The 27,500-nt window shown below is 39.2% G+C and overlaps 1 protein-coding gene and 1 long non-coding RNA gene across 2 annotated transcripts in view; one reads left to right on the forward strand and one right to left on the reverse strand.

Annotated features, from left to right (window-relative positions):
• The window catches only part of LOC135215685 (uncharacterized), a 330,613-nt gene that overhangs the window by 147,977 nt on the left and 155,136 nt on the right, over positions 1 to 27,500 (forward strand). The gene's annotated exons all lie outside the window — the stretch shown is intronic.
• LOC135215683 (uncharacterized) overlaps positions 23,830 to 27,500 on the reverse strand; it is a 124,113-nt gene continuing 120,442 nt past the window's right edge. The window contains exons 5-6 of the mRNA XM_064250630.1: positions 25,507 to 25,692; positions 23,830 to 24,711 (exon numbers count right to left, since the gene is read on the reverse strand). Coding sequence (XP_064106700.1) covers positions 24,569 to 24,711; positions 25,507 to 25,692 — 329 coding nt within the window. The 3' untranslated portion in view covers positions 23,830 to 24,568. The remainder of the gene's footprint in view (positions 24,712 to 25,506; positions 25,693 to 27,500) is intronic.

Raw genomic sequence — 27,500 nt, forward strand, 5'->3', positions numbered from 1 at the left:
TCTCTCTCTCTCTCTCTCTCTCTCTCTCGGTTGTTACGTCTGAAAGAAAGCCTGTCTACTTCATTCTATCTCCTGTTTGTCTCCTTTAAACTGTACGTACTTCCGTGTGCGATTTTTAACGTTCATTTAACTGTATACACTTATACCTTTTTACTTTTGTAACCTAACTTCATCATGCACCTTAGTATTCATATGACCATAGGTTTTTATTACCCCAGTATTGTATGTGTGTACTGCGAGGGTATGTTAAAAAGCGTCTTTTTAAGAGAAATATGCAAAAGAACAGCTAGTATGACTGAATGGAATATATACGCAAACATGCGGACAGGTCCATTGATATAATTTCTCTTACAAGCTCATCCACGGACAAAAACATACGAGAAGGTTGACATCAAGCACAAAACACTAAATTCACAGAGCGCTCACCAGATCACGAGCGCTTCCTTTAGCACGACTAAGAACAGGAGCCCTATCAAGGGTATAAGGGCGGGGGGGAGGGGGGGGGAGCGGGATATAAAAGGCGAATTAAAGATGTATTTCCCGATTCCATAAGTCCTTGGCGGGTTACTCTCCCCCACCTTGATATATACAAAAGCCTTTATGGTAGGTTAATTTTAACAAAAGACCAGTTTTTTCTAGCGTGGTATATACAAACGTGCAAAACTTCCCTGCAGGAAATAGTACACCCAGTTACAAAAGCGGTGGCGCCCCGCCAGGCATAGCGCGGTGAGATCATGCCCTTCTTGCCCTGAAAGTGGTCCACGTTCAAACAACCAGTACATAGTTAGAATGGTTCGAAAGGGAGGAGGAGGGAAATTCCGGTAATCACGCAAAGAAATGCAACAATGAATGAAATATAAATGGAGAGAGAGAGAGAGAGAGAGAGAGAGAGAGAGAGAGCTTTTATTCCTGTTTAGCTATTAATCTGACGGATATACTTAAGAAGTTCTGCTTTAACCCTTTCGATCTACTTTTGCACAGCTGAATTTTTAATAATTTGTTGAGCTTAGTGGCATCATTGGATCATAGATAATGATATATATTCACCTCATAGTTTTTTTTCAAGCTTATCTTTGTTTTTTTGCACTGGGACAAACATCCCAATAGTGTTATATTGAAATTCAAATTGGTATTGTTTGATCCCAGTTAGTACAGTAAAGTTTAAAATACATATTGCGTATATAGGAATGTTGGAATTAAATGCAAAGTTATAAGTGTACATATATTTTAAGTATATTGTACCTGAAGAGAAAAACCATCAAACTGTACAATGGCAAAATTAATGTAGCTTTTTGGGATAAGTAAATGAGAAAAAAAACACACACACCATTGAAAATTCTTAGGCAACAGAATTATATTTTCCTTTGTAAAAAGTGAAATGAAAAACAGCCTGATAACTATATGGCTGGGAGGCTTTTACACAACTGTTTATGTATGGTAGATTGGAAAACATTGTAAACAAAGTGGAACTTTGCATGTTTGACACTGATACCTTGTTCGCTTTTCTTTCTTCCTTGAAGAGCATCTTGCGCATCTTCGACGGCTTTCTTCACGCACGGGCACATGGTCAACATTCTTCAGCTCCTTAGAAGTTTTAGAAGGCCGTTCTAAACTTCGTACTCTCCTCTGTGGCAGATTTTCCCTTTCTTCATAAATCAAAGATTCTGATAATGTTACTAAGAAGTCAATGAAAGGGCGCTTTTGGTTTATTTCGTTGTGAATAACTTATGCATTGTACACCGCTGTCATTAGAAGTCTGAAAAATACTTTGATCCACCATTTCTTGCTCTTTCTGTCAAGGTCATACAGATATCATTTGATCCCGAAGGTCAACACCCCCCATATACTCATTATAAAATATAAAAGCTTTAGGGCACTGCAGATCTTCCATTTATTCCATCTTTCATTTTTCTTAGCGTCACACCTATTTCTGTATTATGACAATTACTCAGAATCGTGACACACTTGGTGTCTTGCCAGGAAGCTACCAGAATGCCTTCATCAAAAACGTATACATCTCTGACTCCCCTTTGAAGTTTGACATCAAGCTTTGGAAGATTCTTCCTATTTGGCATACAAGCCCCAACTGCTGCAAATGGGAGTGAAGACATGAGTCTAACAGATGTGAAAAATCTGTCGAAACATGAGCACACTTCTGGTGCCCTTATTGTTCCTGAAAGCATCTTGACTACTCTTTCACCAAGAGTTCCTTCCACAAATTGTGTTTCAAGATATTAAAGTCATACACATAGCCAGTATTTGAATCTGATCTGACCCAGGTTTTGATTCCTGTTTGTGGCTTAATGTTTGTGTGTGCGTGTGTGTGTGTGTGTGTGTGTGTGTGTGTGTGTGTGAATTTTATGTCACATGTACACGTCACTATTAGATTAGTTTACCTGCACACACATGTATATATTTTACATATATGGTTATATATGTGTATGAATACACACATGTATAATGTATAATATATTTACACACACACACACGCATATATATATATATATATATATATATATTATATATATATATATATATATATATATATATATATATATATATGCATTAAGCTACAAATTCCCTTTAATATCTAATTCCCTCTACCTCAGAATTAATATATTTTCATATATGTTAACTAAATTCCCATTCCGTTAACATATATGAAAATATATTAATTCTGAGGTAGACCGAATTAGATATTAAAGGGAATTTGTAGCTTAGTGTATATATATGAATCACGGTGATGTGATCAGACATATATATACTATATATATATATATATATATATAAATATACATATATAAAATATAAACATATATATATACATATATATAAATATACATACATATACATATACATATATTATACACGTGTGTATGTGAAGTATTTACACACGTTCACATACATATATATATATGTAAATACACATACACACGTATGCATTTATGTATACAAATATGTGTATATAAATACAGACATATGTTTATATACACACATACGTATATGTAACATATGTACATGTAGCTGTCTATTTACAGACATGCACACACATACGTGGGATATGTGTGTGCATGTCTGTAAATACTATATATGTTAAATATATGTATATATATGTAAGTATAAACACAATTGTGTGTATTTATATACACATGAGTGTATTTATACAAATGTACATAAATAAAATTGTGTGCTCGTGTATGACTTTCATGTCACAGGCACTCCCGTAATACGAAAATAAAAGTCACGTTTGCATGTGACGTACAATTCACACACACACACATATACACACAAACACTATAAACATCGTTCCATATCGAGTTCCCTCAATACCTCGGGAATCACTTTCTCACCCAAAGGGGAATTATTATTATTCCCAAGTGCTTCCCCTCAAAACACTTGATCATAATTCCCCTTGGGTGAGAGTGATTCCCGAGGTATTGGGGAACTAAATATAGAACGATGTTTGTGGCTTAATGATTTTGTGTGCGTGTGTGTGTGTGTGTGTGAATTTTATGTCACATGCACACATGTACTGGAGCGTCTCCAGGATCGACTTCTCCGAGGTCGGAGGACTCGATCCCTTGAGACTTTGGATTGGGGGCTCATTTGCAGCCTTCAACACGAAGGACTCCTACCTGCTTCATAGCTTCGGGCGAAGAGCCGCAAGTCTTCCAGGACTGTATGACGTCATATGGAGGACTCTGCTGGATTTCCCATTGGTTATTCCTCGGAGACTGACATACTATATACGGGAATCTAACCTGTACTATATTGAAGTATAGAAAAAAAATCATTTTCCCCTTTTTCTTAAAATTATTTTGATTAATTTGTGAAATTATTTAGGGTATTGATCTCTGTCTTTTGCTATAGTTTCTTAATTTTGTTGTAATATCACACTTTTTTTCCCCCCATTTTTTTGTATTTTTGCAGATTTCTCTTTCATTGCTTTTAGTTCTTCACACTCATTTTAAGTGAAGCATTCACGTCTTCAAATTGAATTAGCAGATCATAACTCCTCTTATACAGGGCTGCCAGATTTCCACACTAAGGAAATCCACACTAGGTCTCAGACAGTTGCCAGTTATGCAATATATTCGACTTTATCGAACTGAGGAATGTAAAAGTTGTTTAACATGATCTTGTAAGTGCTCAAAACTTAGCATATGAATTCCCAACCATAGACAATGACCCTTTCCGTTTTTAGCTCATATTGTTTAAACATTTAGTTAATTTTTATTGTTTTTTTATGAGAGGGTAAAAGAAGCAAAACTTCTCAACAACAGTCGGTACTCTTTTAATATGATGATGAAAAACTGCAATGAAAGTTATTTAATTTGACGATGAAAAAAGTAACATAGGTGTTTTACAACAAGTTTATATATAACATAAGGCATCTTAATCACATCATCGTAATGAAAAATAACGATAAATTTATGATGTTCAATCCGGCATTATTGCCATAAATATAATAACTAGACCCATATGTTGGGTCAACTAACACTGTTGGTTATATGCTCGCAAGTGAACTTTAAAAAATAATTATCGCTGTATTGTATCATTGCAATTACATAATTACAATAAACTTTCATGAAGAATTGAAGCTGCAAATGATGTCTTATTTTTTAGAGTAAAGTAAACTGACAACGTATCCTGGACCTTGGCTAATGTACTAAACCATTTAATATTTCATGAGGATTTAATTACCACTGCATTATACAATTTCTCACTTTTATCGGTGTTATACTCATAGTCATTCATTTATGACAATATCAACTGACAACGAAATCGTGAGCGCTATCATCTATACTGATAAACTAGGCCTATGATTTTTGCTTAGGTCTTACGTTATACGAATTACAGTTATGAAATCATTAACGCCCGTTCTTTTCAAAAGTTTGTCACCGTAGTTGTAGAATAACCAAACTGATTATACAGGCACATTAATCATTTTCACATGCAAAAATTGCAATGTGTATTGTAAAGCTGTAAAGTGCGTCGCTGAAAAATAATTTGCTACCAAATGGCAGTATAAATGTATGCATACATTTCACAAAATTTTCAAGAAAATATACCATCAAAACTAGCAAATTAAGAATACTCTCTAGTATTATGAAAAAGAATAAATGAAGATTTTGTTGAGAACCATATTGAAAATAATTTTGATAGGTAACTAAGGTTGGTTGGCGCTAGAGCCAGCCAGTTCGTACGGCCTAGCTTATATTCTAGGTCTTGGTTTGCACATGAATCAACGGTCAGCGTTATGCATCTGATAAACATCCAAACGCATCCACAAATTAAAAAAGATAAAATTAATTATTTATTTTTATGGATATTTGTGTGTGAGACTTATAAAATATAATAGTAAAAAATTTTCATAATTTATTATTAGATTTTAAGTAGCATACGCTTCTTAAGTAAAAAGCGTGGAAATTTTTACGTGTGGATTCCACACTCCACACCTAATCACAATGTGGACAAGATAAGCCGTATTAGTGACGTCATTTCCACACTTCGGCAGCCCTGCTCTTATAAAGAAATTATTTTGATTAAACTCTGAATCTATTTGAAGGAAATATCACTGCAATATGATTTTAAAATATCTTATCAAATCGAGCAATTTGGTGAATATTGTCTAGTTCCTCAATTGTTCAGTTATTTGAAAACTCTTATACTTCTTTATATATGAAACAAGTTTATAGTTCTTGAAGGGCGTGTATGTATTCATGTATGAATGTATGGTCAAAAAATTCAATTTATGCATGAAAATATTGCTGCATGCAGTTCTTAAAGTGTGTGTATGTTTTCATGTATAAGTGTAGATTCAAGGAATTCAATGTATAAGCATGAAAATATTCATGGTAAATTTATATATAATATATTAAATACATATGTATATATATATATATGTATATATATATATAAATTTGTGCCATGAATATTTTCATGCATGGATTCATTGTACATAAATTCATGTATATATATATATATATATATATATATATATATATATATATATATATATATATATGTGTGTGTGTGTGTGTGTGTGTGTGTGTCTGTTCATTGAAATAAAAAGTCCTCAGTAGTTGCTCTAAAGCTTTAAGCTTTGTACACATATTTTTAATACACCATAATTTTCGTAACTTGCATTTCATTGTTGATCTTACCTCACACAAACAAACACGCACTCCACACACATCTCTCTCTCTCTCTCACTCTCTCTCTCTCTCTCTCTCTCTCTCTCTCTCTCTCTCTCTCTCTCTCTCTCTCTCTCTATATATATATATATATATATTATATACACACTGTATTATCTCTCTCTCTATATGTAATATATATTCAACTTAAGTTACTACAACATTCAATTTTAAAAGTCTGATCTTCGGTTAACCATCGGTTTAATAGAAAGCTGTGATAACTAGTTGCATCTTGCACCTAGACAACGAGCTAATCAGCACGTTGAACTCCCGATAGACATTGCATCATTCACCTATTATCTTGCAAGCTCTCTCTCTCTCTCTCTCTCTCTCTCTCTCTCTCATGAGAATAATTTATCATCTTCCAGTCTTGCTACGAGACCACACCATCTCAAATCACACTGTTCTATCTTATAACTTCTGTACTTCCATCCCTATCAGTTCTTTCCACCAGCACTTACAACGAAAGATGTTCATCTTAACAACTTAATCCTCTCTGTCAATCACCTCCAACATCCACATTTCAATTCCATAAAGGATACATGGCTCAACAATCCCCCTTGATAGTAAGCTCGTACATTCATTCCCACCTTGGCTCCCTTAAACAACTGAAGCCTCTCTGCTTTGTCATCAGTTTTATGTTTTTCTTCCAATAAACTTTTCCTTTTTTCAAGCATTGTGTATTACGACTTGATACTGAATAGTGACGAGTCTCCGTTTTTCCTCTCTGTAGTAAGTACCTTTTTTTCGTTTTTATAGTCTTATAGGCTTACCTTATTTGAGCTTGATGTATTTTTCTTGATGTTGAGTTTTTTTTTCTAGGCCATGTACTTGCAAGAACAGAAGAGATGACTGTCCACTATGTTGATTTTGTATTATGTCTTTTTGTGGACAAATTTGTACTGATAATTGTATATTTTTTGTCATTAGAATAACTAACTACCTAACTAGGAGTTGCCATTTCTCTCATACCCAACGTTATTAACGCATACTTTCACGAGCATTTATTTCCCACCAACCAATTCACCATTCACTAGCGACTTTCTCTCAGCTTTCTCCTCCTCTTGCAAACACTTTCAATCACTCTCACTCTCTCCTGCAGTTTCTCTTCATTATCTCCCCCACAAATCAGCTTTGCTTCACCTCAATTATATCACATTTCACTCCGTGACTTATTTCTTAAAACCATGACTCCGTCACTCCGAATCCTTGTCTCCGATTTCTACAGAAGTATCAGTCCGCCCTTAAAGATGTGAATACAGAACTGGAATATAAAGTTTAGGTCAAAGAATGAAAGGGGTTGCAGCTAGGGGCCCAGAGCAATGCTGAAAATAACGCGAAGTAATGGCCACAGTGCGCCGTAGTTCTTTGCATAATCTAACAGAAGACATACGAATCCTTGCTGACTTGGCCAAACAAAACCTCGCGCTGCCCACTGTCAGACAAGTACTTTTTTCTCTTGTTTTTGCTTAACTTAGCGAAGTAACACAATCATCGGTTTATTAATGAAAGTAGCAGCGTTAAAAAGGTATACTTTTTGAATATTAATATATATATATATATATATATATATATATATATATATATATATACACACTATATATAATATATATAATATATATAGTATATATATATAATATATATATATATATATATGATATATATATATATATTATATATATATATATATATATATATATATATATATATATATATATATATATATATATATATATATAAAAGCAGGCAAAAAAGGTAGAATTATTTCATTTGATGGACAATTGAACAGTATGTATATGCAGTTATACTCTCATTAGTATATTAGATTTATTTTTGCCACACACATACTCAAATACATAAGTACGTACATATTGCTAATAGCGGTAGGCATCACTTACAACCATAAGCCAATGGTACAAATGAATTATATTCCCAAGAGCCGAATATTAAAACCATCCTCACTGAACGAGACATTTTACTTGTTAAGAGTCGTGTATTTTTTATTTAGCAAATGAATGAGCCGTCATTCTTTTTCTGAATAAGGTCCTTGGCCGTATTCTCATTTTCTGAGACATTTGTTAAGTAGATCCATCGTCACAGTCAGACGTAAAGAGGAGTCTTCCAATGGAAATGTTTCCTATGACGCATAAGCTGGTCCTTCTGAGAAACGCCTACCCTCACACCCACCCACGCAGGGGATTTCCTCTGTGGTTTCAACGTCACGCACCCACCCACATACGCGCGCGCGAGCTCTCCCACCCACAACTGCACACAAACACACACACGGGTGGTGAAGGATAAAGGTACGTGTTCTCTCTCTTTCTCTCTCTCTCTCGTCTGGTGGTGTCGATGGCCGACGCTGCCTTGTTTTACCTATATTAATCAATCGGTTAATCAAAGCGATATTCCTCCTCAGCTTTCTTACTGACACCCCCACCTCAACCCGAACCCCCGTCTCTCTCTCTCTCTCTCTCTCTCTCTCTCTCTCTCTCTCTCTCGCAGTATCAGTGTCTCGAAGTATCTTGCTAATGCTCTTCTTCCTCCCATGAACCATCATACATGGCGGCGCCCACCCCCCCCTCTTTTCCCTTCTCTCTCCTCTCTCTCTCTCTCTCTCTCTCTCTCTCTCTCTCTCGATGTTTCAGAGATAATCCCTCCCTCTCTTTCCACGCACCTTGGTTGTATTCCTCTTTACCGACCGTATTCTACTCTCCCCTTTTTTCTCTCATGAATTTTATATCTGCCCGTCTGTATGTACAGCTTTTTCTATAACTATCTTGCCCTTTCATGAAATATGGCAATGTTATCTTTCATCCTTTTTACATGAATTAGTTATCCCCAGCTTTTTATTTCTACCGAATATAATAAGCTTTTCCTTCCCGTTGAATAAGCCGTTTCATTTTCCTTGTTTTCCTGCATGAACTTAAATGCTCATCGTAACTAATGAAAATACATCGTGGTATCGTTATGTTAGGAGGAATGATCTATATCAGCAAATACTCTTAATCACAGTATTGTAATTTTCACTTGGGGTCTTAACGAAAGTAGAAACAAAGAAACAGGGGCTGCTGGTCGGTGCCATGTTTACAGCGTCTATTTCCTTATGGTGAATGTAAAATTAACTGTTAATATTTCTCATATGAAAATATTGTGAGACGAGAGAATCCATTTGTGGCGTGCGTGTGTTTGTTTTTATTAACGGAAGATAGGAAGGGAACGAAGAAAATTGAAAAGGCAAACAAATAAAGGGAACACTTCTGTATCCAGCGATGAGTCGACGTTTTCGAGAGAAGATAAAGTCGATGAAAAGCTGCCGGAAACTGATTCACTCAAGTCTCATCCATAACGTTCTTCTTCGTCCTTTCGGAGGTTTGCGAGGGAAGTCGCGTGCAAGGACGAGTCAGAGGCCATTCCAGTTGGCACTGTGCCACTTCGATGGGACCATTGACGTCACTCGCGGGAATTTTGCCAGAATATCCTCCCACCCACACACCTCCCTCGAACTCCCTCCCGGGGGACAGCCTGTTCCATTCATTCGTTTCATTCATAGAAGTCGCGGAGCTACTTCGTTTTCGTTCGTTACTCAAGCGAGGGATACGATTCCGTTGGATCATCCATGTTGTTTCTGAGTTATTGATATATGTATACCGTCCCTTCCCTACTGTAAGCATTGTACTGTTAAAATTATGTATGGATCCGTACATACAATGAATGCCTACTATTCTGAATATGCCGCTTGAATCGTTGTAGAGTGATAAGTATTCTTTATTATTGATGGCTTTTGATGGCCCTTTTCCCGTCTCTTCGAGATCAACGTATCTGATTCTCACGGCAGGATTCAATAAACAGCCTACTGTTATTTCGACTTTTCTCTTAACCAAACGTTTCATTCTGGGATCTTGCAATGATCATTTTTGACACAGTTGATTGAGAGAGAGAGAGAGAGAGAGAGAGAGAGAGAGAGAGAGAGAGAGAGAGAGAGAGAGAGAGAGAGAGAGAGAGAGAGAGAGAGACTTATGATGAAAACGTCACTATCGTTCTTACTGTAATGTAGGTCCATCCTTTAGAGCCACAATTTATCTTAAAGCTTACCTTACCATGACGCAGCTTACCTTACCTTGATGAAGCGAAAGAGAAGAGAATTGTTAAAAAAAACCGTGACGGATTAATATTCGCGTTTTCTTCTTTAATTTTAGATGAAAGGCTTACTTTCCAAAGCAGCCAAGTTTAATGAACAATAAGTACTTAATTTAAAATTTAAAGCGCATATATCCGTGAAATAAATAACGCCCAAATATGGTGAAGTTTAATTCTTATTTTACTTTTGTATAACAAACTTCTGTGGCGGGGCAGGAACGCTATGCCTACTCTACTATGGGCGGGAGAGAGAAAATCTTTTAAGACTGGTCTTTCAGCCACTGCAAAATATTTTGAGGAAAATATAAAGTATTAATGCAAAATGGAATTTACTGGACGTCGTGAGGATTACAGCTGGGCTAGTCTTTGTACACTAGTTACCTTTACCAAGCCTAGATGTACTCAGATGCGTTTACCAAGCATACGTATACTCAGATGTATATACTATCACACTTGGATACAGTCACCTGATGAAACAGAGTTTAAAGTTAGTTTATAAAGAAAGATTTGAAACATTTCACGCTGATCCATTCTTTGATATAGTCGAAGCATCAGCAGGGTCAACGGAATGTAAATAGCAAACAGAACTTTTCAAGTCGGGAAATTCATTTGGTTTTTATTCTAGAATACTGAAACTCAACATATGACGGAATCTTTTTCTTTCAGAGAGAGTCATAAAGATTTTATTTTTTAAAGTAACTATAACTGTTGTAACCTTTGTCTGCCACATTACGGTCCTTTCTACGAAAGTTCCTTGCACCAAAGAATATTTATTCACAGAAGTGTCAGAACTCTTACTGTTCCATCTGGACAGAGGTGTTCTGGAACTACGCTTCAGGAAATGATGCTGTGTAAGTGACGAGGCTTCAGAAATTTTAGGTTTTTGTTTTTTATGTTATCTTGGTTCTGGTTGATAAATCTTTGCAATCTGATAAAAAAATGGTGTTCATAAAATGATGAATGTTTAATGGTAACAAGGCCGATAAAATGTGACCAGCGTTTTCATGCTTCATTGCATATCAATGATCACGTATGTAAAAAAATTAACCATCATCTTATACCATACAAAGAAATTTTTACTAGTCACTTTTTGCTACGTTACTTCAAATAACATACAGGACCAAAGTCTTCATAAATCTCTTTATTGCTTACAGATAGGAAGTGCCGCTAAACCAAACAGTGTAATAAACCTCAGTATGTTACAACTTACCTGTTCTTAAGAGCTTTGTAACATACTGCGAGAAACTAGTGAGAGATGTGTATTTTTGGTGATAGAAGCTCACTCTTGACGTGGTTCGGAAGTCACTTAAAGCCGTGGGTCCCGTTGCTGAATAACCACTGGTTCCATGCAACGTAAAAACACCATACAAACAAAACAGTTCAGTTACTCTGAAGAAAATTAGGATGTGCACGAAGCATTTAGTCCTTTTTTTTTTTTAAAGAAGACAATATGGAAGCTTCATTTGTAACTTATTACCTTTTAAGGTAGTCATGCATTATGTAATGCCCACAATAAAAGTTCGTTTGGAGAACCTCGTCCATGTTATATTTGTAAATGGCCTTCTTTTGATGTAAGTGGTAGAAATACAGCTTGAACTTACTATTAATAAAATTTCAAGATGGTTAGAAATGAGGACTTTAGTTTTCTACAGCAGAAATAGAAATTGACTGTATGGAAGAAAAGTTCCACGTATACATTTCATCATAAAACTGAATTACAAATTGCAGTCCCAAGGATATAAAGAGCGTAGCCATGAGGTACATTCAAATCTCTTCAAAAGAGAGCTGGTGGATAGTGGTGCGATTCTTCTTGAAATACATTTCTAAACCTTCATGGATAAACTGGCTTGTCTATCAGTGAATGTAGCTATTAAAAAAGTCACCCTAGACATGACAAATCCACCAAGTGCATATTCTAAACATGTCAATGAAACTACTGACTATTGTAAATTTGGAGCATGCGTCCGTGCATGAAAACTTTGCGTTGGTACATATAGATGGCTCTGAACCAGATTGTTGAACTGGATTTGAAACGTTTTTCCCATTGTCTATTACACTGGCTCTTTATGCAAAGTGTCCTCAATATTACTGAATGACATCACATCAGTAATGCCACGAGAGAGACCATAATTTTTAGATAACATCCACTCTTATTAAAACATCCAAGAATGGCTATTTTCATCCAGTCGACCTCATGAGAAAATTTATTTTTATGACAGACAGAAGTCAAAGGAAATGGAACGTAGAAATCATGGTAAAGAGTATGATTACGAACGAAGACAAGACTGGCACCTTTGCTATTTGTTGATGCTTTCCCAAGCATGAAGAAAATGTAGTTGGTTATAATTAGGAAATATCGATTATTACTAACCATTTCAAGGCTGTTGTTTCATAGGTTTACTTGAATATCTTTTTATATATATCAGCTGCATCTTCTTGATATTTTGGTACACAGTGTTTTAGACCCTTCGGTAATTTTGGGCAATATAATGAAGTACCAGAATTTATTGATTAAGGCAATTTATTCTATCTTTTTTAATTTCAATATCCGAACATGTGTCCTTGGCTCTCTCTCTCTCTCTCTCTCTCTCTCTCTCTCTCTCTCTCTTACGAATGGAAGAGTGTACTGCGATATGGATTTTTACGTTTTTAATTTCCGACAAAAACCATTTCATATGCAGTATCTTTCATAAAGACATGTTTTTATTACCATGAGAATGGGGTGGTTGTGGGACAGTTTTGATGATAAGATATTGCAGATGTGGGTCAGTGTTAGCATGTTATGGTATGGCGCATTGTCTATTACAGGGGTGGTCAAACTTTCTTAATGTAAGAGCCACATGCAACATTGTTCAGCTGTTTGAGAGTCGCAAGACAACAAGAATGATATGATTAGAGGACTTTTAACACATTTAACTTGTCTGAACCTTGATTCTGATGTGGGTGGATAATCATACGAAAAATATTTGTGATATGTTTCATAGTCGAGGTTTAAGTTACTGGCTTTGTAATAACTTAGCGACAAATTGCAGATAAGGCACAAAGGTTTACCCCCTTTCATGGTAAACGCAAAATCTTCCTCCCTCTCTGGCTTAAAATTTCGATTTTCATCTTCATATTTTCTTTGTTTGCTATTTGAATACGCCATCTTCCTTCACAAATTGGTTGTTCAGTAGAAACCGACGCTAACAGCTCACACATGTTTTCAGACACTGTCTGCACAGTTCAGCGACTTGAGATATACTGCATTGAAGTAGAAATCTAAACCAGCCATGCATAGTAGGAGTTAACGCTGTTTGGAAACAGCCTTAAACTGATAGTTTGGAAGTTTACAATATCAGCATAATCGCCTCGATCCATATGGTCTGGACAAACTGCAAGACTTAATGGTCTCTTGTCCCTCTTAAAAGTGGTTAGCAGTAAGATGATCAGTCGACCATCAGTAATTGAGTAGAGGGGGAATATCTTCGCACCTTCCATAACACTTGTTGACAAGAAATTTGCTTAATCTCTCTGCCTCTTGAAAATTTAATGACCCTAAAGATGAACCTTAAGTGTGACAGTGGGGTCTCAATCCAACCAAGTTAATAATTATGAAGCATGAGTCTTTTGTTATCTACCTTTTTTAACTGTGATAAATATAAAAATTTTTGAAAGTAAATTGTATTTTTTCTAACTATACAAACCTGAGGTCCTTTACATAAGGAATTACTATCAGCGCCAGCTGGACTGGTCGTAAGATTTAATGACAAGGTAGCCTCTGTCCAACTGATCGGAGTGAGAACTGCAAGATCAGCAGCCAGACCTATGGACCAATTCATAAGAGAGAGGCATACGTACCTCTTATGAATAGCAAGCAAGAACTTAAGTCATAAGTAAGAAGCCAAATATAAAGTATTGGATTTGTCTCTTACTGCTGTCTGCTTCCCCCCTTGCTAGGGAAGGGACAGATGATTGCTTCTATCCCTAACTAAAGAGATAAAATGGAGCTCAGTTACGTAGCTTACCTGCACCGTCATCCTGTCCAGCATGTGACGACGCTCTGCCTGCAGGAGGAGGGAAGAAAAGAATAGGAAGAGGAGTCAGTCACACTCTCATTCATTCTCCATTCATGCGATATCACGAGGATGAGATGCAACCTTGTCCTGTTAAAGGAGCTGGGTAAGCTACACAACTTGTTGAGCAGACACCACAGGTCCCAAGGAAAAGGTGTCCAAGGACCTATGGGCAACATCCCGAAGGTAGAGGGAGGTTAAGTTGGTCTGATCGGACCACACCCCTGCCTTCAGCACCTGTGCAACTAACAAGTTCTTGTGGAATTCAAGGGTTGGACCAATACCTCTAATTTCGTGGGCTCTCAGACGAAAGGTACTGGTGTCGGCACTCCTCTCGAAGTCATACTCATTCCCGATCACCTCATGAAGCTAGAAAGAAGCAGTGTTCTTGGACACTTCTTTCTTGGTCACCCCGGTGCTAGCAAAGAGGCATCGACACTCAAGCCTGAGGTGTCGAGTTTTCTTCAGATAGCGCTGTAGCACCCTCACAGGACAAAGTAGCATCTCTTACATATCATTACCAGTAAAGTCCTCTAGGGAGGGGATCATGAAGGACTCGAACCTGGCGTCAGGGACCGAAGTGTTCTGAGTCTTTACTACGAAATCCGGGACGAAATTGAGCGTAACTGATCCCCATCCCCTAGTGTTTGACATCAAAGGAAAGGCCATGAAGTTCTCTCTTCGCCAATGCCAGGGCCAGCAGAAAGACAGTCTTGAGGGTCACATCCCACCCCGGGGACCTGAGTTCCCTGGGTGGGCAAGACCTCTTGAAGCTCCTCATCAGGAGAGGTATTTCCATGGAGGAGGAAATATCAACTCACAGCTTAAGGACTAGGGCCAGGGCATCTCTGTATCCTTTGACTGCTGAGACAGAGAGGAGCTTCTTTCAGCAAAGGAAAATGAGAAAATCTGCTACCTGTTGAAGAGTGGCTCTGAACAGAGAGAGACCCCATCTACAACACCAACCACAGAAGGCAGACCACTTTTCTGGTATACTGCTGCAGAGGACTGTCTGAGGTATCCAGCCATCTCTGTTGCTGCTTGGCAAGAAAAGCTTTTCGCTCGCAAGAGATGGTGGATAACCACCAGACGTGAAGACACAGGGAATGTACTGCCTGGTGGTACTGTTCTACATTCGGTCGACACAGCAGATTGTGCCATGGGGGAATCTCTCGTGGTGCCTCTGAGAGAAGAGCCAGCAGGTCCGGATACTAAATGGCCTGAGGCCATATGGGTGCCACCAGAATCATCCGAAGATTGCTGGTGGAAATTGCTGGTGACCTGCTGATCACCTTGCAAATCAGGCAGAATGGGGGAAAGGCGTAAACTATGAGGTTGTCCCATGGATGTTGGAATGCGTCCTCTGCAGCTGCCCATGGGTCGGGCACAAATGACAAGAAAACCTGAAATTTTCTGTTGTGCCGGTTGGTGAACAGATCCACTACTGGATGCCCCCTACAGGTCGAACAACCTTTCTGCCACGTCTGGGTGAAGAGACCACTCTGATTCTGAGGGCTGAGCTTGTCTACCACTACATTCCTCTTGCCTGGAATGTATCTGGCTGACAGCTCTACTGAGTGAGCTACGGCCCACTCGTACACCTGCATCATCAACTAGTGTTACGGTAGGGACACTAGGCCCCCTGTTTGTTGACGTATGCCCCTATCGTGGTGTTGTCGCTCATCAACACCACCGAGTGTACCAACAGTTGTTCCTGGAATTCTTGGAGCATGAGAAATGCTGCCTTGAGTTCCAGGAAGTTGATGTGGAGGTGCTTGTCGTGATGGTTCCACACTCCTGCAACCAGCAACTCTTCCAGGTGTGTGCCCCAACCCTAGGTCGATGCATCTGAGAACAGAAGCATCTTGAGAGGGGGAGTGTGCAGCTCCACTCCTATTAAGAGGTTCCTGTTGTCTAGCCACCAGGCCAGATCCTCCCTTACTTCCTCCGTGAGAGGAACCAGGAAGGATTGTGTATCCCTCGCCTGTGACCAGCACTCCTTTAGTCTCCATTGTAGAGACCACAGGTGAAGATGCCCGTGAGGGACTAAGTTCTGTAGCGATGACAGGTGACTGATCATGACTTGCCACTGCTGAGCTGACTGTTCCTGTTGTGACAGGAACCGTCAAGTGTCCTCCCAGAATCTGCTGATCTGCGAGTCTGCAGGGAAGACTCGTGCTGCTACTGTATCGATCAGCATGCCCAGGTACTTTATCCTTTGCTTGGGTGCAAGGTCTGACTTCTCGAAATTTACCACGATCTCCAGATAGGGGCAGAAGTCGAGGAGGCGATCTCTGTCCCGTAGCAACTGTGAGCGAGAGCTCGCCAGGACCAGGCAATCGTCGAGATACCTCATCAGACGTATCCCGACCGAATGGGCCCAAGCTGACACCAGAGTGAACACTCGCGTGAACATGTGGGGCGGTCGAGAGACCGAAACAAAGTGCCCTGAATTGGTACACCGTCCTGTTGAGGATAAAGCGATGGTACCTTCTGGAGGACTAATGGATAGGTATTTGAAAATACGCATCCTTCAGATCCACTGAAAGTAGGAAATCGTTCTCCCTGATAGAATCAATCACTGAGCATGCCGTTTTCATTGTGAACCGAGTCTGGCGAATGAAACGGGTCTCCAGCCCCCCGTAGACTTCTCCATCAGGAAAAGTCGGCTGTAGAACCCCGGTGATTGATCTCGCATGATTTCCACAGCTCCTTTGCTCAGCATGGTCTGCACTTCTTTAGTCAGTGCTATGTCGCTGGCAGAACCGGGGACGTATGTTTGATGGTGGACCGGGTGTGAGGTGAGGGGTGGCCTCAACTCGAAGGGAAGTAGATATCCCTCCCAAAGGACATCCACTACCCAAGTCTTGGCTCTGTAGCGCTGCCAAGTTGCCCAATGCTCACCAGGCACCCACCACTTCCGGCAGCAGGTGAGAGGGAATGCTGTCCCTAGAGTTTCCCTCTTTTCCCCTTCCGCTTAGCCCCTTTCCTGCGAGAGAAGGAGGCTTGAGAGTAGAGCTGACGCTCACCTCTCAAAGCGAAAGAGGAAGGCTGGGTCTTTCCTCACGCTACTCTCGATGGTGCTGATGTCTTGGGAGCAGAGGAAGCGCTAGCTAAGCTCCGAGGCTTAGCTGCATTTGAACAAGACTGCTCAGAAGTCTTCGCAACTTCCTGGTGTACTAAGCGATTCCACCGCAGCGTACACCATCTCTCTGGGGAAGAGAGAGAAGGAACCCAGCAATGGTCCATTCTACAGACCCAACATTACCTCGTGACCAGCCTCCCTGGTTACGCGAGTCAGGACTGCGTCCCTTCTCCTCAAAACCAGGTTGGCCATCTGGTGGGCGAGGTAGGAGATGGCAGAGTCTTCTGAACGCCGAGTCTTCCCCAGGAATTACAGCTCCCGAGGAGGGTCCGACTCTGGATACTGTGAGAGACCACAGATCCAGCCAGGAGACGGCCTGGAAAGCTGCCATGGCAGTGGATTCCAGGGCCGATTCCTCTTGCTGCGAGGACCAGAGGTTCTCTGACAGCAGGTGTTGAAGAGACACTCCTGTAGTTAGGCGAGTTAATTCCCCATCAACCTGCTTGGTCAGCAACGGGTCTGTCGAAGGCACGTAGAAACGCCGCTGACGAGGCAGAGGAGGGGGAAGCAGCTTGTCTGACCTGCTGGCCCTGAGTGAGGCCTCTTGTCCGGAGACAAGGGCGTTCACTTGGTCCAGCACTCTGTCGGCCAAGGAAGACCCGGGTAGTTCCACAGTCGTTCTGGGTTCCTCCTTAGGTCCCCAGAACAACTCTAACCTCGATGGACGGTCAGAGGAAGCAACCACCGATCCTTCCCTGAGGTCGTTGTGCTGACAGATCGGCACAATGACCTCTGCAAAGGACCTCTGTATCTCGTGGGTGACCGCGTCCTGAGGCAATGGACCATCAGATCCATCCAGGCCGATCACTTCCCGAGAGACTCTTCCTTCAAGAGGAAGAACCTCGCCAGACCCCTCGTGGTCTCCTCTAACCACTTGAGCTTATGATCTGTGCGGTCCCAAGACCGAACCAGGCTCGTAGGCTCTCGCTGCCGGACTGTATGGAGCGCACTCTTCACGGTTACTCTTGTTCACCTCGCTCCTCACGGTGTAGCCCTAGGAGGCTGAAGGGACAGGCGAGGAAGACCCGATGCTCCTGCCTTGCCGACCAGCAAAACCGGAAGGCTGGGAGGACTGCAGGTGATCGCCAACCCGCAGTAGTGATTGAGCTGCAGGTCTGGATCAGTGATCTCCCTGTGGAGAAACGCTGGATCGAGGACAGTAGCATCGGTCTCGTGTGTCAGGGGAGCTGCTACCAGTCGTGTGGACTGTCCAATCACTCTGATGGGATCGACGGCCAGGTGACTGGTAGCGTCCACTAACGCTGTGAGAGTGAGCACCGTCCTCACGACTCGCAATGGTCCCAGAAGCAGCCGAAGCTTTTCCTGATGACCGGGGGGACCTCTTCCCAGCCTCGACACCTGGGTACCGGTCTGGCGAGAGTAACCTGATCAACTCTTATCATCCTTCTGCTCCGTGGCTGGGTCCTGATGGTGAGCGTAGTCAGCCATCTGGACCTTGGCTGTATGGTCACCAGCAGGTGACCGTACACTCAGTGACGCTCGCTGGTGAGCGGCCGAGATGGTTCCTGGTCCGGAGGTGGAACCCCTGGAGCCGGGAATGGAGGTAGCAGTGGTGATGGAAATGCATTGCGGCATCCTTGATGAAAGTACCATAACATGTTTGTCATAGTTGAATGGAGACCTATACTTGCTGTTATGGGTGACTTCAGACGTTTGCGTATATCGGACGACAAAGTAAACATACCTGAAAACCTGTAAATTACTGCCATTCTAATTTTCTGTCTGTCCACTCATCTGTCTCTATGGACTGTAAATGACCCATAAGGTTATACTGGTCTCTCAATACAATAAAATGAAGATAGACTTTGATGTAGACACTAATTTGTAAGTCTAAAACGTAAAATGTGATATCGTAGTACACTCTTCCATTCATAAAATTGAGACAAAGAGAGAAACGAGTGGCCGGGGCTTCTTTCCCAAAGACCTGTCCAGGCGAGCGGGCGTGATCGTCGGGGAGCGCGGTATGTGGGCAAATTCTGCCGGGCCTACCCGGAGTGTTGTCCACACGGCAGAGTTGAGGAATGGGCGGACTTGTCCGACGACGATGCCAGTACGCTGTCGAATGTCGTACCAAAATCATGGTGGCTAGTATTGCTCACAAAAGAAGCTTGTTTGCTTCACAATAATTTGTGTATGTATAAAGAAAAACGCGAGTGTTGCAAAGATTGGCTAATAATAGAGATGTTTACGAAAGCCATACAACAATGGTACGTAACTACAATATGCCTATGAACATGATTATAGAAACTACTCTGTGAGAATGAGTGTAAGTGCGTTCCATCAAGGCTACCGATTCCATGCACTCCTAGCAAAGGTAGAGCCATAAATCGGAAAAAAAAATTTAAATATGTGACACATCAAAACAGCAGAAGCTCGGTTGGAAGCAACGCTGATATTTTTCAGCAACTGAGAGACAGGAGGAATAAAGAAACCATAACTAAAGAGAGAGAGAGAGAGAGAGAGAGAGAGAGAGAGAGAGAGAGAGAGAGAGAGAGAGAGACTGGAATTTGAGCAGAAATGAAGTAATAACTACTAAAACGGTCTACGAGAGAGAGAGAGGAGAGAGAGAGAGAGAAGAGAGAGAGAGAGAGACTGGAATTAGTACAGAGCAAAATGGCCAAACAAACAGCTTTTTTTTTTTTTATTACATAATGACAGTAGATATTTGGGCAAGTGACCTTGAAGAAAAGCTGGATTAAACAGAAATATGTTTGTAAAGCCTCTCTTTTTTGCCTTGGTAGAGCACCTCGGTGGCGTGATCTGTATGGTCTTGGCCTGCCACTTCGGTGACGCGAGTTCGACTCTCGGGCATTCCACTGAGGTGTGAGAGATGTGTATTTCTGATGATAGAAGTTCATTCTCGACGTGGTTCGGAAGTCACGTAAAGCCGTTGGTCCCGTTGCTGAATAACACTGGTTCCAGGCAAAGTAAAAACACCATACAAACAAACAAACTTGCCTTGGTAGAAATTGTCTAGGAAGAAGTCCTATAAAAAAATGTTTGACATTCAGTCGCAATATTGATTTTACTCCTGGAACTATAAGAATAGTTCAAGATATTTGGTCTCAGTATAGAGAACCACGACTGCATATGCATGCATTAGTGCATGTATTTAATATATTATATATATATATATATCTGTGTGTGTGTGTGTGTGCGTGTGTGTGTGTCGCTGTGTGGTGTGATGTGATATGTGTGTGTGTATTATAATATAATATATATAATATATATATATAATATATATAGATATATATATATATAATATATATATATATATATATATATATATATATATATGTGTGTGTGTGTGTGTATGTGTGTGTGTATAGAATGTGTATGTATAAATAAAGGCAAAAGTCACGAAGGAAAGTGAAACAATAAGGTACTCCATTGTTTCACTTTCTTTCGTGGCTTTTGCCTTTATTTTTACTTCATTCATCACGTTCTAAATTTTATTTTCAGTTATCCATGTATATATAAGTTCAAATTGCCATAATAAATTCTGGTAGTTCTTTATATTGCATAAATTACCGGAGGGTCTTAAACATAGTGTTCCAAAATATCAAGAAGATACAGCTGATATATAAAAAGATATTAAAGAAAACCAATGCGACAACGGGCTTGAAATGGTTAATAGGTAGCTTTCCCAGCGGTGTGCACTCATGTGCCGAGAATAGAGGAACTGTTCTTTGCCATCTTAAGGATCTACGGATCGCTGATGCATGGATGTTTTATTTCTCGGCAATTTCAGTCCTTCTGTAATGACATACAATACATTCTGTCAGATTGGTAACCCTGAGGAATGAAGGTATTTACCTTCTCGTTATGGTTTACGGTCGATACACAAAAATTAAGTCGAATTTTTAATCATTTTAAGAAATAAGTTTCCTTTAGGAGATCAGATTCCTGGTCAATTTTTATTAGTTTTAAGCCCGTATGAGTGACAGGATGCTTTTTTGGAAGTTTACCTATCAATACTTCCTAGTTCTCAGCCCAAAATATTAAGATGTATTTTCGGCATCGATAACCATAGAAATTTTGACGCTAGTGTACGTAAAGTAATCATCGGTCTTCGTTCTTCCGTAAACAAAGTTCGGAAACAGAACTTCCGTTTCGTGTATGACTTCGAAGCTTTGCTCCTCTTGCGAGGAACCATTCATCAAAACACAGTATTTGAAGTTTTGAATGAAAAGCTTTTACACCAACAACTAGATCTATACCTATGCCATTTTATTTTAATGTCTATCTAATTAGAAATCAATTTACGTTTGCAAAGATTATTCATGAATACAGATGTCAGAGTTGTGGTTGTGTGTATATAGATACAAAAACCGAGAGATAAGGAATCTCCTCGTTGATATTCACGAGGAAATGCAAGAGAAGAAAAATAGTCAGTTCAAACAGAAAACATGTCCTGGAAATCTGTAGATGTGAAGACTTATCATTGGAAAATTTGAAGCTTCTAATTAAAACATTTGAACTGTCGTTCAACTGATATGTTGCCCCTATTTCAGACTTATGTTTGAAGCAATCACTTTTCCATTTAAACAATCGATAAATGTTAAGATTATTACCTACGCACAAGGATTCATACAGCAGTAGTACACAGAGTCTGGCTGATCATTAGAGTCTTAGTGTTGATCTTTATAAAGAAGAACTATCTTTCATCTCTTTTCGTCTGTTAGAATAAATTACGGTGACACGGGGCAGGATCGGCACTCTCTATCACCCTGTTCCCAAAACTAACAATCTCGTTAGTAAAACCTGCGACATGATTGACATGAGAAAAGAAAGCAAACCACATAGTCGCAGGATACCTCTTTTTAATGGAAAGCACTCAATAACAAGACAAGAATTGACACAACTTAAGGTCAAAGCCAATGCCCTTAACAGTCTAGTTGTGTATTGATGTTGTCATAAAAACAATTGCTACCATAGTGATAAGGAAGTATATGTTCACAAATAAGAAAGTTTGTGCGCCGAATTCTCTCTGGCAGCAGAGGATCAATTTGAACGTTACACGGCAAAGAACATAACTAAAAACCAGCAGGAGTAGGGTAAACAGCTCTTAAAGACGTGAGTTAACTAACAAAAGAAAAAAATCGTCATTCATCATTCTTGGGATGAGATAGGGTGAATTGGCGACAATTAGAGTTGTCTGCAACGTTCTACGTAGCTTCCCCCAAAAGAGGTACAAGTTTGAACGTACCATCACACATCCAGACTTTCGATTTGGTAAGTTGATCGAGCATTAGTTCATTGGCAAATGTGATTATTCACTTTGAATCACTGACTACATCGCTTAATGAAAGGGTTCCGTAGTTCCATTAATGGCAACTATTTTAAACTCTTCAGGAAGTATTAATTCATCAATGGATGTAGGGTCAGGAAGGTAACCTTCAGTTTTACAACGTTTTCGTTGAATTCGTTTCGGGAGAGCCCCTTTTTCATGGACACTCGGCATTTTTTCGTCGTCCATCTCTTGTACTGCACTGGCAGTAATTCTTCATGGCCTTAGTACACTAGAATTAGAGGCTTCTTCATTTACTTAAAGAAGCAATTCTTACATATAGTCGTGCAGGATCTCGAGCATGATTATGCTCTTGTCCAAGCGGTGCTTCAAAAAATTTCTTTCTAGTTCAGCTGAGTTTTCAGTGTACCCCTACAGTCTATGACACATCTCCAGTTCTGGGTTCTTTTGTTTGTTGTGACTTTTCGATACAAACTTACTTCCTAGCTAAACATATTATCACTTCCTTTCTGGGACTTGATGACGTTCATCACGATGGGTAAAATATTACTAATGTGTGTCTGCTAAAATAAGATGCAAGAAAATGAATGAAAGGCTGAATAAGAGCAAAATATAGTTTGTTCTACTAACTACTTTGGTATTTATCGTAAACTATTTTAACACTTGAACACAAACTACAGTTTCTTATAATTAGCTATTTTGATTAACAGCTCTTGCCGGGCCAGCTAAAAATATACTACCAGCCATTTTGTCACTAGACATTATAATACTAGCCATTTTGTCGCACTAGCTCAGTTGTACTAGCACTTTTGGAACCAGCTCTTTTGGGACAAGTTGTTTTGGGATGCACCGCTAGAAGGGACAGTACATGAGTTTGAATGTCGATGAACAGTTCATCGAAAACAAAGTAAGGTAACAACGGTCATGGCACCTTAATTCACAATGATGATGAATTATTAAGCCATACCATCCAAAATTGTGTATGAAACTCGTCTTTCCGAGGTAAAATGAAAATAAACCCGCTTTTGTACTGGATTAACAGGCAAGGAAATTTATTTCTAGTATCAATGCGTCTGGGCAAGATTTCGAGATCCGGAATGTGTAGGTTTGAAGAAAAGCATAAACGGTGAAGCGATGCATGCAAGATCACAGTAAGACCTAAGAGCAAAGGAAACATTCAGTGGTGACTCGAGCAAAGATTAGGCTGCTTGTCAGTGCGTTAGAAATTATAACATGGAAAGAAGCAAACAATGACGAACAAAATTAGATGACAGGTGGTCAGAAAAACAAAAGTAACTTTATAAAGCCATTTCAAAAAAACAAAGGTAACTGTATATAGCCATTTCACAGCTCGAAAAAAGGACCTCACAAACACGGAAAAAATCCAAAATCCATCAATGTTTACATCGGCGATAAGTACATTTGTTTAATCAAATGAATACAATTACTGGATTTCTAGGTTTGACTTTCTGCATAGGAAGAGTGTCAAATGCTCCTTTTATTTTTCATTGGATATAAACTTTGTTTATGACCAAGAATTCATGTTTACATTTTGATTTGCTCTTTATCTGTGTCTTTCATTACTGACATTTAGAACATTTTCGGTGCAACCAAAATTAATTCGCTGACTGTAATTGGCTAAACACTGAAACATAGTACATGATGATAAAATACAATGATTAATTTTATAAATATATTAATTTCTCTGTTTTAATTTCCCCCGGGGGTTCATCGCCATGAAACCTAAATCTGAGTGGGTCCTTTACAGCGAACCGCCCAATCTGTGGTTGAAGGAAAACAGAGTGTCCTGTTCAGGGCCTGGTGGGAAGGGCGTCACCGTTCTGAAGCCGTTATGGAAAACGCGTTGTCGTCGCCTCTGGGAAGGGGGTGGAGTGATCGCGAAGCCTGAGGAATGTACAGATAAGCAAAGTCATTAAATGCCTTATGCTTCCCCGAAACCCAATTAAGAAAAAGCAAAAAGAAAAAAAAATGTTGATTGACATCGCAATAAAGACAAATGGTGAAAATATCAAGATTATCAAAATTCTCGTCACCAACTAAGAACCTTTTCAGAGAAATGAAAAGGTTCTCGAATGAGCCAAGGACATTATATAAGGAATAAATTGATCCAGAAAACAAAAAAGTGGCAATGATTGCCATCATACGATCCTTCAAATTGTTATTTTTATAGTATATGAAAACATGATTGGAAATCCATCCGTTTTGTATCTGGAAATTGAGTTAGTTGAAAGTTTCCTTTTAATGACTCGTGTCCAGTTTTCGTAATATCATTGTAGAAGCTGTATTTGATCTTTTAAGTAGATTTTATAAAAACTTTTTAGTAAATTTATATAGAAGAGAACTATTTAGACCCATTGAAATAATCTAGTGCTAATTCTATCAGTTGACATTGGTAACTTACAGAAAGTGATAAACTAAATAACATGAACGAGATTTGAGATTTAATGGTTACAATTCAGTTGATGCCTGTGTAAAGCAATGTTAAGTCTCTTGCTTAATTACAATTAACTCAAGGGTAACCTTTTAATTTATCAACAGACACTTCTGCACAGTCTCTCTCTCTCTCTCTCTCTCTCTCTCTCTCTCTCTCTCTCTCTCTCTCTCTCTCTCTCTCGTTTGTTTCTTAAGAGAGATCATCAAAGGAAAAGAAATGAGTTACTCAGGCGAAGAGAACCTTACCTGCTGGAACAGAACTGGTGGCGGCCCTGGACGGATTTCTAACTATGCCTTCCTCTGAAGGAAACCTGAACCCAACCGGTCCAGAAACGGTGAATTCTCCTGCCTCAGGAATGTTAGAGGTCCTAGACAGCTTTTGCAGGCGACCCGGTAGATCACGGGGAATATCCTGTTCTGCAAATCCAGCAGCTGAAAACGTTAGAGTATTAGTAACCTGTTGAACGGAGCCATTCCCCACCTATAACCTGTTGAGCATAGATATCTCCCTATCTATTAATCTGTTGACCAGAACCATTTGCGTATTTATTAACCTGTTGAGCACAGCCTGTCGCTGGTTGCAGTAACAATGCAGTTCATTAATTTGGGCGAATGTGACATACCGGTTTCTGGCTTCGAATTCAGGTCAGTGTGAGAAATTTATAATTTTCGCTGCCCTGAATTCTCGACATTTTGACGTTAATTCCTAGAGTCATTAAAAAAATGCTACTTATGAAATGTTTAGCATTATTATTTGTCATTTTTGAGTAAAAATGTTATACAAAAAAGTTATAACTATATAGAGGTATATAAATACAAATTATTTTAGCGTTTTGAGGGGCATCCATACCGTTTCTGTAAGGGCGCGTCCACAATGCAAAAAAACTTGTAAATACTCGTCGGCATCTTATCTTATGTTAACAAACTAGTTAAAAAGAAGGAAGCAACTGGAAGTCATTGACTTGTTTTTAACCTGGTTTTTCCATAAATTTCTAATTTGTTAGAGCTGAAGGAAGTTGACTTGTATTTAACGTGACATTTCTATAGACTTCCAATCTGATAGAACTGTAGGAAGTTGACTTATTTTTAACTCGCTATTTCAATACATTTCTAATCTTATAGAATTGGAGGAAGTTGACGTGTTTATAAATAGCTATTTCTATAGACATTTAATTAAATAGAACTGGAGATAGTATACTTGTTTTTCATCCACTATTTCTCTATACTTCTAATCTGATAGAACTGGAAGAAGTTGACTTGTTTTTAAACTGCTATTTCTATGCACTTCTAAGCTGATAGAACTTAAAGTAGAATAGTTTATAACCTGTTATTTCTGTGCACTTCTAATCTGATAGAACTGGAGGAAGTTGACTTATTAAAACCACTATTTCTATAGACTTCTAATCTGATTTAACTGGAGGAAGTTGAATTGTTTTTCACCTGCTATTTCTGTACATTTCTAATCTCATAGAACTGGAGTAAGTTGACTTGTTTTTAAACTGCTATTTCTATAGACTTCTAATCTGGTAGAACTGGAGGAGGTTGACTTTTTTTTTAAATCGCTATTTCTATAGACGTCTAAGCTGATAGAACTGTAGAAGGTTGACTTGTTTACAACCTGCAATTTCTGTCTACTTCTAATCTAATAGAACTAGAGGAAAATGACTTGTTTTTAACCAGCCATATCTCTAGACTTCTAAACTGTTAGCACTGGAGGAAGTTGACTTGTTGTTAACTCGCTATTTCTATAGACTTCTAGTCTCATAGAACTGGAGCAAGTTGATTATTTTTAACCCGCTATTTTTTATAGACTTCTAATCTGTGGAGGAATTCGACTTTTTTTCACCCTTCTAATCTGACAAAACTTTTCTTATTCTATAGACTAGTATTGTTATCTTACAGAACTGGAGGAAGTTGACTTGTTTTTTAACCCACTATTTCTATAGGCTTCTAATCTTATAGAAATGGAGGAAGTTTCCTTGTTTTTTAACCCGCTATTTCTGTAGACTTCTAATCTTATAGAACTGGAGGAGGTTGACTTATTTCTAGCCTGCTATTTCTTCAGACTTTTAATTGAGGAATTTGACAGGTTAAAACTGTAGGAAGTTGACCTGTTTTTATCCTGCTATTTCTATAGATGTCTGCTCAGATAGAACTGGAAGATGTTGACGTGTTTTAAACCCGCTGTTTCAATATACTACTAATTTGATAGAACTGGAGGAAATTTCCATCTTTTTTTA

This window comes from Macrobrachium nipponense, chromosome 5 (genome assembly GCF_015104395.2).
Source record: "Macrobrachium nipponense isolate FS-2020 chromosome 5, ASM1510439v2, whole genome shotgun sequence".
NCBI lineage: Eukaryota > Metazoa > Arthropoda > Malacostraca > Decapoda > Palaemonidae > Macrobrachium > Macrobrachium nipponense.